Source organism: Amblyraja radiata, chromosome 39 (assembly GCF_010909765.2).
Source record: "Amblyraja radiata isolate CabotCenter1 chromosome 39, sAmbRad1.1.pri, whole genome shotgun sequence".
Lineage (NCBI taxonomy): Eukaryota > Metazoa > Chordata > Chondrichthyes > Rajiformes > Rajidae > Amblyraja > Amblyraja radiata.
The window spans coordinates 16140293-16152906 of record NC_045994.1 but is presented as its reverse complement, the minus strand read 5'-3'; the positions used below and the strand labels follow the sequence as shown (position 1 = coordinate 16152906).

General features: G+C 51.4%; 1 protein-coding gene across 5 annotated transcripts; it reads left to right on the top strand.

Annotated features, from left to right (window-relative positions):
* Nucleotides 1–6520: 6520 nt before the first annotated feature.
* LOC116967227 (trans-Golgi network integral membrane protein 1-like) lies at nt 6521–12029 on the top strand. 5 transcript variants are annotated; one of them, XM_033013678.1, is made up of 5 exons: nt 6521–6670; nt 7663–7796; nt 7827–8408; nt 10370–10453; nt 11829–12029. In XM_033013678.1, the coding sequence occupies exons 1-5, from the start codon at nt 6637–6639 to the stop codon at nt 11832–11834; spliced, it is 840 nt and encodes a 279-aa protein (XP_032869569.1). In that variant the 5' UTR covers nt 6521–6636; the 3' UTR covers nt 11835–12029. The 5 variants fall into 5 exon arrangements, with proteins under 5 accessions (XP_032869569.1, XP_032869572.1, XP_032869571.1 ...); XM_033013681.1 differs by having other exon boundaries at nt 7663–7978; nt 8147–8408; XM_033013680.1 differs by having other exon boundaries at nt 7663–8023; nt 8147–8408.
* The last annotated feature ends 585 nt before the right edge of the window (nt 12030–12614 follow it).

Genomic DNA, 12614 nt, shown 5'->3' with positions numbered 1-12614 from the left:
GTTGATTTATTGTCACATACACCTAGATGTAGTGAAATTCTTTTTGCCACGTGTGTGTGTGTGTGTGTGTGTGTGCATGCACACATATATATACACACATATATATATACATACATACACACACATACATATAAATATACACACACACACACATATATATATATGTGTGTGTGTATATATGTGTGTATATATATATATTTTTATTTTTGTGGGGGGGGGTTTTTGAGGCCCGTTCATTGGCTATATTTAAGAGGGAGTTAGATGTGGCCCTTGTGGCTAAAGGGATCAGGGGGTATGGAGAGAAGGCAGGTACAGGATACTGAGTTGGATGATCAGCCATGGTCATATTGAATGGCGGTGCAGGCTTGAAGGGCCGAATGGCCTACTCCTGCACCTATTTTCTATATTTCTATATATATATATATATCTGCCTGTCTGTCTCTCTCTCTCTCCTCCCCCACCCTACTTCTCCAACTAGTTTCACTGGTCCTCCTGATTAATTTTACAGATCGTGTCGCCTCGTTATCACCTTCCCCTCAGCTGACAATGATGCATTCTACAATTCCTTGGCCCTCCTCCCATTCGATGTCTCGTTTTCACATCTCACCCTTCCATATCTCTGCCTCTCCCTCTCCTCTGACTCTCAGTCTGAAGAAGGGTCTCGACCCATTCCTTCTCTCCGGAGATGCTGCCTGTCCCGCTGAGCTACTCCAGCTTTTAGTGTCTATCTTCAGCGAAGATCATCGGTCTTCAGTAGCTACAACTCACGGAGAGAGACAGGGAGGTACTCTGTGTTCCGATCTGGAGTCACATTCTCACTTCACCAACTCTAATTGCTCAATCCAAATACTCCCTCCCCCCTTGTCGTTTAAACAACAGGCATTGATTAGTGAGACCTCCAAGTGCCATCCACACAAAAGCCCCCTTCTCCACACTGGCCACAGGAGGCCACAAAACTAATCCTTCCCCTCCCAATTACAGGCGCAGACTGCCAGCCCAATCATTGTGTTTAGCTAAGTAGTTAACTACCTCCCCTCCCCCTCAACAATCACCCCCCCCCCCCCTCCCTCTCCAGCTTTGGGCAACAGGAACAAGTAGCGCAACTCGAGACCTGAATCACAGTGAGATGGTTTACAATACAGCAGAAACACAGCAACAGGCAGCACAAAATATCACAGTGAGGGGTGTATGAGTGTTACTCCGAAACAAAGAAAATAGGTGCAGGAATAGGCCATTCTGCCCTTCAAGCCAGCACCACCATTTAACTGAAGAAGGGTTTCGGCCCGAAACGTTGCCTATTTCCTAAGCTCCATAGATGCTGCTGCACCCGCTGAGTTTCTCCAGCATTTTTGTGTACCCACCATTTAATATGATCATGGCTGATCATCTAAAATCAGTAGGTAGACAAAAATGCTGCAGAAACTCAGCGGGTGAGGCAGCATCTATGGAGCGAAGGAAACAGGCAACGTTTCGGGCTGAAACCCTTCTTCAGACTGAAGGAAATAGGCAACGTTTCAGGCCGAAACCCTTCCGTGTTTCGGCCCGAAACGTTGCCTATTTCCTTCGCTCCATAGATGCTGCTGCACCCACTGAGTTTCTCCAGCATTTTTGTCTACCTTCGATTTTCCAGCATCTGCAGTTCCTTCTTAAACATCTAAAATCAGTATCCCATTCCTGCTTTCTCCCCATATCTCTTGATTCCGTTAGCCCTAAGAGCTAAATCTAACTCTCTCTTGAAAACGTCCAGTGAATTGGCCTCCACTGCCTTCTGTGGCAGAGAATTCCAACTCTCTGGGTGAAAAGGTTTTTCTTCATCTCAGTCCTAAATGGCCTACCCCTTATTCTTAAACTGTGACCCCTGATTCTGGACAGTGGGGGGGTGTATCAGTGTAGGTGCGGTCTCGATGGGCTAAAGGGCCAGTTTCCACATAGTCTGAAGTAAGTAAGTAAGTTTATTGGCCAAGGATTCACATACAAGGAATTTGCCTTGGTGCTCCGCCCACAAGTAACAACATGACATACAGTGACAGTTACGAATGACTCAAAAAACTCTAAACATTAATAATAATAAACATTAATGATAAATCACCATTGATCAAGCATGTGAACCAACACAATACCAGATCAAAGGGAGGCTACAGATTTTTGGCTGTTGAGTAGAGCTACTACTCGTGGAGAAAAACAGTTTTTATGTCTGGCTGTGGCAGCTTTGACAGTCCGGAGTCGCCTTCCAGAGGGAAGTGATTCAAAGAGTTTGTGGCCAGGGTGAGAGGAGTCAGAGATGATCTTGCCCACTCGCTTTCTGGTCCTTGCAGTGTACAGTTCATCAATGGAGGGAAGGTTGCAGCCAATAACCTTCTCTGCTGATCTGACGATTCGCTGCAGCCTCTGGATGTCGTGCTTGGTGGCTGAGCTAACCAGACCATGATGGAGACGGTGAGAACAGACTCTACGATGGCCGTATAGAATTGGACCATCATTGCCTGTGGCAGATTGTGCTTCCTCAGCTGCCGTAGGAAGTACATCCTCTGTTGTGCCTTTTTGACGGTGGAGTCGATGGTAGCCCCCCACTTAAGGTCCCTGGAGATGATGGTTCCCAGGAACTTAAAATACTTCACAGATGTAACTGTGGTGTTGTTGATGGTGAGTGGGGGGAGGGGAGGGGGAGCTCTCCTAAAGTCTACAATCAATTCCACTGTCTTAAGAGCATTCAGCTCTAGGTTGTTGCGATGGCACCAGGACACCAGCTGTGTCACTTCCTGACTGTAGGCAGATTCCTCCTCATCCTGGATCAGTCCAATCAGGGTTGTGTCATCCGCAAACTTGAGAAGCTTGACAGAGGTGTCTGTGGAGTTGCAGTCGTTGGTGTAGAGAGAGTAGAGGAGAGGAGAGAGTACGCAGCCTTGCGGTGCTCCTATGCTAAGCCTTTGCAGCAAACATCCTATAGCAAGCAAGATAGACCACTCCTTCTAAATGCAATGGGCTGATGTGTAGTACGCAACGGAGCAGAATGTGGGCCTTTTTTTCATCCATTTCAGTAACCCGACCCGACCCGACTCGCAGTGTAATCGACGTTGCGGGGGAACAGTTTATGTAATAAATTATAATTCTGAAAATTAGGAGAAGATTTTTCCCAAATAAGTTTTATTTTACGAGGATGTTTCCGTAACCGACTTCCGTCTCCGCACTAGTATCTTTGCTCCGCTACGGGATCTTTGGTGCGGAGACGGAAGCCGGTTACGGAAATGGGGCCGAAAATTACTCATGAATCTGCCCATGACCGTACTACGTATTTTTCGTCGAGTGGTCTACCTTGCTCGCTATAGGATCTTTGGTCTGCGGCTTTCCCAGCCTCACATGCTGCTTCCTGCCTGTCAGGAAGCTGGTGATCCACCGACAGAGGGGTTCAGGCACAGTCAGCTCGGAAGGTTTGGAGTATAGTAGCTCTGGCACAATTGTGTTGAATGCAAAGCTAAAATCACCAAACAGCATCCTCGCATAGGCCCCCTGGCGGTCTAGGTGCTGTAGGATGAAGTGAAGTTGACTGCATCATTAATGATCTGGACGAGGGAATTGAATGCAACATCTCCAAGTTTGCGGATGACATGAAGCTGGGGGCAGTGTTAGTTGTGAGGAGGATGCTAGGAGGCTGCAAGGTGACTTGGATAGGTTGGGTGAGTGGGAAAATGCATGGCAGATGCAGTATAATGTGGATAAATGTGAGGTTATCCACTTTGGCAGCAAAAACAGGAAAGTAGACTATTGTCTGAATGGTGGCCGATTAGGAAAAGGGGAGATGCAACGAGACCTGGGTGTCATGGTACACCAGTCATTGAAAGTAGGAAGGTACACAAAATTGCTGGAGAAACTCAGCGGGTGCAGCAGCATCTATGGAGCGAAGGAAATAGGCGACGTTTCGGGCCGAAACCTATTTCCTTTTCGGCCCGAAACGTCGCCTATTTCCTTCGCTCCATAGATGCTGCTGCACCCGCTGAGTTTCTCCAGCAATTTTGTGTACCTTCGATCTTCCAGCATCTGCAGTTCTTTCTTGAACACATTGAAAGTAGGAATGCAGGTGCAGCAGGCAGTGAAGAAAGCAAATGGTATGTTAGCATTCATAGCAAAAGGGTTTGAGTATAAGAGCAGGGAGGTTCTACTGCAGTTGTACAGGGTCTTGGTGAGACCACACCTAGAGTATTGCGTACAGTTTTGGTATCCTAATCTGAGGAAAGACATTCTTGCCATAGAGGGAGTACAGAGAAGGTTCACCAGACTGATTCCTGGGATGGCAGGTCTTTCATATGAAGAAAGACCGGATAGACTCGGCTTGTACACGCTAGAATTTAGAAGATTGAGGGGGGATCTTATAGAAACTTACAAAATTCTTAAGGGGTTGGGACAGGCTAGATGCAGGAAGATTATTCCCGATGTTGGGGAATTCCAGAACTAGGGGTCACAGTTTAAGGATAAGAGGGAAGTCTTTTAGGACCGAGATGAGAAAATCATTTTTTACACAGAGAGTGGTGAGCCTGTGGAATTCTCTGCCACAGAAGGTGGTTGAGGCCAGTTCATTGGCTATATTTAAGAGGGAGTTAGATGTGGCCCTTGTGGCTAAAGGGATCAGGTGGTATGGAGAGAAGGCAGGGATGGGATACTGAGTTGGATGATCAGCCATGATCATATCGAATGGCGGTGCAGGCTTGAAGGGCCGAATGGCCTACTGCAGCTATTTTCTATGTTTCTATCCACAGATCTATTGGCCCGATATGCAAACTGAAGAAGGGTTCTCAACTCGATACACCACATATCCATTCAGTTTATTTGTTTATTGTCACATGTACTGAGGAACAGTGAAAAGTTTTTGTTGCGTGCCAACCAGTCAGCGGAAAGACAATACATGATTATAAGTGAGGCATTCACAGTGTACAAATACATGATGAAGGGAAAATCGTGAATAATGTTTAGTGGAAGATAAAGGGAAGTAAAGTCCAATCAAAGATAGTGCAAGGGTCTCCAATGAGGCAGATAATAGCTCAGGACCGCCCTCTAGTTGTTGGTAGGATGGTTCAGTTGCCTGATAACAGCTGGGAAGAAACTATCATGAATCTGGAGGTGTGCGTTTACACACCTGTACCTTTTGCCCGATGGGAGAGGGGAGAAGATGGAGTGGTCGGGGTGAGATTGGTCCTTGATTATGCTGTGGGGTGGTGCACAATCAAATAGAACAAGTTGTCCTACAACTTTAGGCTGTGCACGCCATACGCAAGAAGAAGGAGAAGATGATGCTGCTGGCCTTGCCGAGGTAGCGTAAGGTATAAATGGAGCCAATGGAAGGGAGGTTGGTTTGTGTGATGGCCTGGGCTGCGCACACAATTCTCTGCAATTTATTGTGGTCTTGGATGGAGCTGTTTCCAAACCGTGCTGTGATGCTTCCTGACAAAATGCTTCCTGCAATGGATCTGTAGTTGTCCTCTAAATTCTGAACTAAAAACTGCCTTGATTGCGTTAGGATCTTGCGGCCTTGTTTCTGTTTTTGCACGAGGGTCAAGGACAGTCTCAGCGGCCAAGCAAGGAGGAACGGTGGAGAGGGAGGGGGGGGGGGTCGGTGGTGAGTGAGGGGGGTCGGTGGGGGGACGGAGGGGAGTGAGGAGGAGGAGTGAAGAATAGTGGAGAGGGAGGGGGGACTGTCGGAGAGCCGACACCCACGTGAGTGCCGGTGGTCAGAACAAAATGGGACTCGTAGTGAGGGGGGCTGAGAATTAGGAGGGACGGCAAGGGGATGAGGGGTGGGGGGGAGAAGAAAGAGGAAGATAGAGCTATCGGGGCTAGTGGAATCAAGGGATGTGGGGAGAACGGGTTATTGATTGGGGACGATCAGCCATAATCACAATGAATGGCAGTGCTGGCTCGAAGGGCCGAATGGCCTCCTCCTGCACCTATTTTCTATGTAGGAACCATCAGGACTATATTGAATACTTTTGTAGCTTTGTCGGCACTCTATATATGACGACTCTTTGCAATAAAGTATAAATGGGACGGGCAGCATCCCTGGAGCGAAGGAATGGGTGACGTTTCGGGTCGAGACCCTTCTTCAGTCTGACGCCAAACATCACCCTTCAGGAATTTCATTGTCCTATCTGAGATACATGACAATAAACTCTCTTGAATCTTGAATCCTCTCCAGAGATGCTGCCTGTCCCGCTGAGTTACTCCAGCATTTTGTGTCTATCTTCGGTGTAAACCAGCATCTGCAGTTCCTTCCTACACAATAACGTATCAATCATGGACAGGACACAATCCGATGCCATCCCTGTCTCTCTCCCTCCCACAGAGGCTGCCCGACCCGCCGTGTGTTTCTGCCACATGTTGCAATCTGTTGGCTTCTTCCGGTCACCTGATCCTCTCCATATGTATCAAAGATCCTATATGTATCCAACGGGCACGTACTCGGGGCGGTGGGAAAACGCGGAGTCCGGATCACACTCCGAGTCCGGATCGGGATCCCTATCAGCAGCGGAGGCAGCGGCCTGAGACCCGAGACCCGAGTCCCCGCCCGTGGACCACTCCAGCTCCGGTGCCGGGGTTTGCGGGGAGCCGCGAACGGGGCCGCGTCACTCGCCTGGCTCCGAGGACGCGATGAGGCTCCTGCTCGTCCCGCTGTTGTTGCTGGGTGGGTGAGGGAGCGCCGCGGCCCGGGGAGGGAGCGCCCCACCTACTGTTGCTGGGTGGGTGAGGGAGCGCCGCGGCCCGGGGAGGGAGCGCCCCACCTACTGTTGCTGGGTGGGTGAGGGAGCGCCGCGGCCCGGGGGAGGGAGCGCCGCGCCGGGGGAGGAAGCGCCCCACCTGCTGGAGGGAGCGCCGCGGTCCGGGGGAGGGAGCGCCGCGGCCCGGGGAGGGGGCGCCGCGGCCCGGGGAGGGGGCACCCCACCTACTGTTGCTGGGTGGGTGAGGGAGCGCCGCGGCCCGGGGAGGGAGCGCCCCACCTGCTGTTGCTGGGTGGGTGAGGGAGCGCCTCGCCGGTAGAGGGAGCGCCGCGGCCCGGGGGAGGGAGCGCCCCACCTACTGTTGCTGGGTGGGTGAGGGAGCGCCTCGCCGGTAGAGGGAGCGCCGCGGTCCGGGGAGGGAGCGCCGCGCCGGGGGAGGAAGCGCCCCACCTGCTGGAGGGAGCGCCGCAGTCCGGGGAGGGAGCGCCGCGGTCCGGGGGAGGGAGCGCCGCGGTCCGGGGGAGGGAGCGCCTCGCCTACTGGGTCTCTCGGTGACCGTGCACCGTTGTTTCATAAGGTCATCTTCATCGGTGATAGGAGCAGAATGAGGCCATTCGGCCCATCACGCCTCCTCCATCATTCAATCATGTCTGATCTATCTCTCCCTCCTAACCCCATTCTCCTGCCTTCTCCCCATAACCTCTGACGCCCGTACTGATCAAGAATCTATCTATCTCTGCCTTAAACATATAAAAATATTCACTGACTTGGCCTCCACAGCCATCTGTGGCAATTAATTCAGCAGATTCACCACCCCCGACGACTAAAGAAATTCCTCCTCACCTCCTTCCTAAAGGTAGACAAAAATGCTGGAGAAATAGGCGACGTTTCAGGTCGAGACACTTCTTCAGAAGGCATTAGTTTCAGTTCTCACCCTCTCTCTCTCTCTCCCCCACAGGCGTTTCATTCTCCGGGGTTAAAAATGAAAAACCGGAGGAGAAGGGGATCGTTCCCGGGAAGCCGACACCGCTGAAGCCCGGCGTAGAGAGCAATGTGACCGGTGGCGGTGGGTCGGCAGCGGCCAAGCTAGTGGTCGGAGGGCCAGATATCGGAGGGTCAAAGGCCGGAGGGTCAGAGACCGGAGGGCCAAAGACCGGAGGGTCAGAGACCGGAGGGTCAAAGGCCGGAGGGTCAGAGACCGGAGGGTCAAAGGCCGGAGGGTCAGAGGCCGGAGGGTCAGAGACCGGAGGGGCAAAGGCCGGAGGGCCAGAGACCGGAGGGTCAGAGACCGGAGGGTCAAAGGCCGGAGGGTCAGAGACCGGAGGGTCAGAGACTGGAGGGTCAGAGACCGGAGGGTCAAAGGCCGGAGGGCCAGAGACTGGAGGGTCAAAGACTGGAGGGTCAGAGACCGGAGGGTCAAAGGCCGGAGGGACGGCGGGCATCAGTCCAGAGGGCGGGGAGACCACTGACCCCGAACCGACCGAGGAGGCGGAGGCAGATAACGACGATATCCCAGAGGGAGGCCCGGGCGGGCCAGAGGAAGAAGGGGAGACCGTTGAAGAGGTGGTCAAGCCGGGGCGGGCACAGGCCGGGCCGGAGACGGTGCCGGAGGACGTGGCGGAGAGCAGCCACTTCTTCGCCTACTTGGTCAGCACCGCCATCATCGTGGCCGTCATCTATGTTGCCTACCACAACAAGCGCAAGGTGAGTGAGTGAGTGAGTGGAGCAGGGAGCTGCAGGTGGGGGAGTCCAGAACCAGGGGGGACACACTAAGAATAAGGGGGAGGCCATTTTAGACTGAGATGAGGAAAAAAAATTTCACCCAGAGAGTTGTGAATCTGTGGAATTCTCTGCCACAGAAGGCAGTGGAGGGTCTTTGGTGTTCACATCATCTTTGCTGTTCACATCAAATTCACTGGATGTTTTCAAAAGAGAGTTAGATATAGCTAACGGAATCAAGGGATGTGGGGAGAAAGCAGGAACGGGGTACTGATTTTGGATGATCAGCCATGATCACATTGAATGGCAATGCTGTCTCGAAGGGCCGAATGGCCTACACTCGCACCTATTTAAAAAATATTTTAAAATAGGTTTCCCCTTGATTCGAACTTGGAGAAATATGGTAATAGCCATTCGTAGGTACTCGGGGCTATTTTTTTTAACTCGTGGACATTTTTCAACATGTTGAAAAATCGTTCCGACTTACCTGATGCCTCGAGTTCCTGCGGCTGGCATTACGAGCCGCTACGAAACATCTACGGGCTCCTACGAGTTCGCTACCGACATTCCCCGAGTTCGAATGAAGGGCCTTTACACTGGAGATTGACACGAAGTGCTGGAGTAACTCAGCAGGACGGGCAGCATCTCTGGAGAGAAGGCATGGGCGACGTCTGAGGAAGAGTCTCACCCAATCCTTCTCTCTAGGGAACTGCAGGTGGTGATCTACAACCAGAGATAGTAACAATGTACTGGAGTAACCAAGCGTCTCTGGAGAGAAGGAATGTGTGACCTCACCCTAGTTGTCCGACTAGTTTCGCTGTCCTGGTTTATTTTACTGATTATGTGCCTCCGTGTCACTTTCCCCTCAGCTAACAATGAACATTTTTCTTCATCATCATCTGTGTTAAGGGCCTGCCCACTTGGCAATTTTTTTCGGCGGCCTCCGGCATCATATCAGTGTCGCTAAAAGGTTTTGAACATTTCAAAATCCAGCGGCAACAAAAAAAATGTTGCGACACTTGAGGAAATACCGCGCGCCCGTCATTACGACGTCAAGCCACAAATTTTTTGGTGACCTGATACGTCAGTCAATTATGCCGGCAGTCTCCAAAAAAATCACCATGTGGGACAGGCCCTTTAATCTGTCGTTTTCATACCTTTACCCTTCCGTCTCTCTGGTCTTCCTCTCCCCTGACTCTCAGTCTGAAGAAGGGTCTCGACCCGAAACGTCACCCGTTCCTTCTCTCTGGAGATGCTGCCTGACTGTCCCGCTGAGTTACTCCAGCATTTTGTGTCTGTCTTCAGTGAGTGATGGACAAGGTTTAGTTTATTGTCACGTGTACCGAGGTACAGTGAAAAGCTTTTGTTGCATGCTATCCAGTCAGCTAGAAACACAATACATGATTACAATCGAGCTGTTTACATGTTAAGGGAATAACGTTTAGCGCAAGGTAAAGCCAGCAAAGTCCGATCAAGGAGAGTCTGAAATAGACAAAAACGCTGGAGAAACTCTGCGATAGTCCGAGGATCACCAAAGAGGTAGCTAGTAGTTCAGCACCGCTCTCTGGGTGTTAATAGGATGGTTCAGTTGCCTGATAACAGCTGGGAAGAAACTGTCCCTGAATCTGGAGGTGTGCGTTTTCAAACTTCTAAAGGAAGGGGGAAAAGAGAATGGGGAGGGGAGGGGGGGGATGGGGGAAAGGGAGGGGGGAATGGGATGGGCGGGGGGGAATTGGAGTGCGCCCGGGTGCGGTACAGGGAAGAGATGGGGGATTTACAAATTCAATGTGTGTGCCGTGCGGTAGTAAGTTGCCGGGGGGCAAGGGTCACGTTCACCGCAGGTGTTTCGTGAGGCTGCGTACATGTCGCGGCTGGAGAGGGAACGTGGGAGGTGGGCGCAGGGTGAGGATCCCCAGTTATCTATCTCTCCCCCCTCTCTGTTACAGATTATTGCAGTTGTTGTCGAGGGACGGAGATCAAAGGCCTCTCGACGGCCAAAGACCACCGACTATCAGCAGCTGGACCAGAAGGTTGGTGTCTCCAATCTCCCCCTCTGTGCTGCCCCCTCTCTCTCCTTCCCCCTCTACCTCTCTCCTTCCCCCTCTCCCTCTCCATCTCCTACTCTCTCTCTCCTTCCCCCTCTCTCCCTCTCTCCTTCCCTCTCCCTCCACCACTCTCTCACCCCCTCTCTCTTTACCCCCTTCCATCTGCTTTCTCTCCCCTTCCCTCTCTCCTTGCATCTCTCTGCTTCTCTCCTTGCCTCTCTCCCCTCCCCCTCTCTCCCTCCCCCCACCTTATCTTTAAACCCCCCCCATCACATCTGTTTCTGCCCGCCCCCACAAGGCTCCTGAACACCACGAACTAAATGATGAGCCATGGACTGCCATTGATTGCACTAATATCGGGATTATAATTTAGTACATTTTTTTTCCTTTCTTATTATAAGTAAGAGTTTGAACGTTCTCCCCGTGACCTACGTGGGTTTTCTCCCAGATCTTCGGTTTCCTCCCCCGCTCCAAAGACGTGCAGGTTTGCAGGTTAATTGGCCTGGTGAAAATGTGAATTGTCCCTAGTGTGTGTAGGGTAGAGTTAGTGTGCGGGGATCGCTGGTCGGTGTGGGCCGGGGGGCCTGTTTCCACTGTATCTCTAAACTAAACTAAAGACGAGGAGGATATAATTTTATTGAATGAGTTACGGTGATCTCAAAGTTGATTCATAAGATTCTTACAAAATTCTTAAGGGGTTGGACAGGCTAGATGCAGGAAGATTGCTCCCGATGTTGGGGAAGTCCAGGACAAGGGGTCACAGCTTAAGGATAAGGGGGAAATCCTTTAAAACCGAGATGAGAAGAACTTTTTTCACACAGAGAGTGGTGAATCTCTGGAACTCTCTGCCACAGAGGGTAGTCGAGGCCAGTTCATTGGCTATATTTAAGAGGGAGTTAGATGTGGCCCTTGTGGCTAAGGGGATCAGAGGGTATGGAGAGAAGGCAGGTACGGGATACTGAGTTGGATGATCAGCCATGATCATATTGAATGGCGGTGCAGGCTCGAAGGGCCGAATGGCCTACTCCTGCACCTAATTTCTATGTTTCTATGTTTCTATGGTGGTATATGATAGAAATGCATCTAATGCCAAAACATTTCAGGGGGGAAAGAGGAACATCGAACACACAACAGTACAGCACAGAAACAGGCCATTCGGCCCACAATAAACTAACCCAATGTGCTTTATCGGAGCTGCTGTAAGTCATTGTTTCATTGTTCTGCTGTCAGCCTGTACGACAGACACACTGGAATATTGGTGGGGTCTCGAAGGTAGTGCAGTCCGCGCTGGTGAGGGGCTGTTGCCGATTTTTACCCCCGCCCCAGAATGGATCTAACCCGTCCCTCTGGTTCTTTGCAGATGTGAAGTGGATCGGTGGATGTTCTGTGGAGCCCGCAGCGTCTCGCTGGAGCCGGGCGATAGCCCCCACACACCCACCCCCCTCGCTGCCCCCTCGCTCCCCCGACCCACACTACATCCCTGCTACACCCAGGGTCTCTGCGTCTGATCTGCCCGCTCACGGAACACTGGGGGGAGGGGGTGATGGGTGATTGAAGGGGGAGGGGGTGGGTGGTTATGGTAGGGTGATGGGGAGGGGGAGCAGTGATGGGATGAGGGGTATAAGGGGGTGATAGTAGGGGGGTGGGAGGGACAATAGACAATAGGTGCAGAAGAAGGCCATTCGGCCCTTCGACCCAGCACCGCCATTCAATGTGATCATGGCTGATCATCCACAATCAGTACCCCGTTCCTGCCTTCTCCCCATATCCCTTGACTCCGCTATCTTTAAGAGCCCTATCTAACTCTCTCTTGAAAGCATCCAGAGAATGGCCTCCAGTGCCTTCTGAGGCAGAGAATTCCACAGACTCACAACTCTGAATTCCACAGACTCACAACTCTCTGGGTGAAAAAGTGTTTCCTCGTCTCCGTTCTAAATGGCTTACCCCTTATTCTTAAACTGTGGCCTCTGGTTCTGGACTCCCCCAACATTGGGAACATGTTATTGCCTCTAGCGTGCCCAATCCATTAATAATCTTATATGTTTCAATAAGATCCTCTCCCATCCTTCTAAACTCCAGAGTATACAAGCCCAGCTGCTCCATTCTCTCGGCATATGACAGTCCCACCATCCCGGGAATTAACCTG

Bases quoted from the DNA above. Each gene is read 5' to 3' on its own strand.
- LOC116967227 (XM_033013676.1), top strand. From the start codon at position 6,637: ATGAGGCTCCTGCTCGTCCCGCTGTTGTTGCTGG. The intron at 6,671-7,662 runs GTGGGTGAGGGA...TCTCCCCCACAG, and splicing joins CGTCCCGCTGTTGTTGCTGG to GCGTTTCATTCTCCGGGGTT. The intron at 8,409-10,369 runs GTGAGTGAGTGA...TCTCTGTTACAG, and splicing joins CCTACCACAACAAGCGCAAG to ATTATTGCAGTTGTTGTCGA.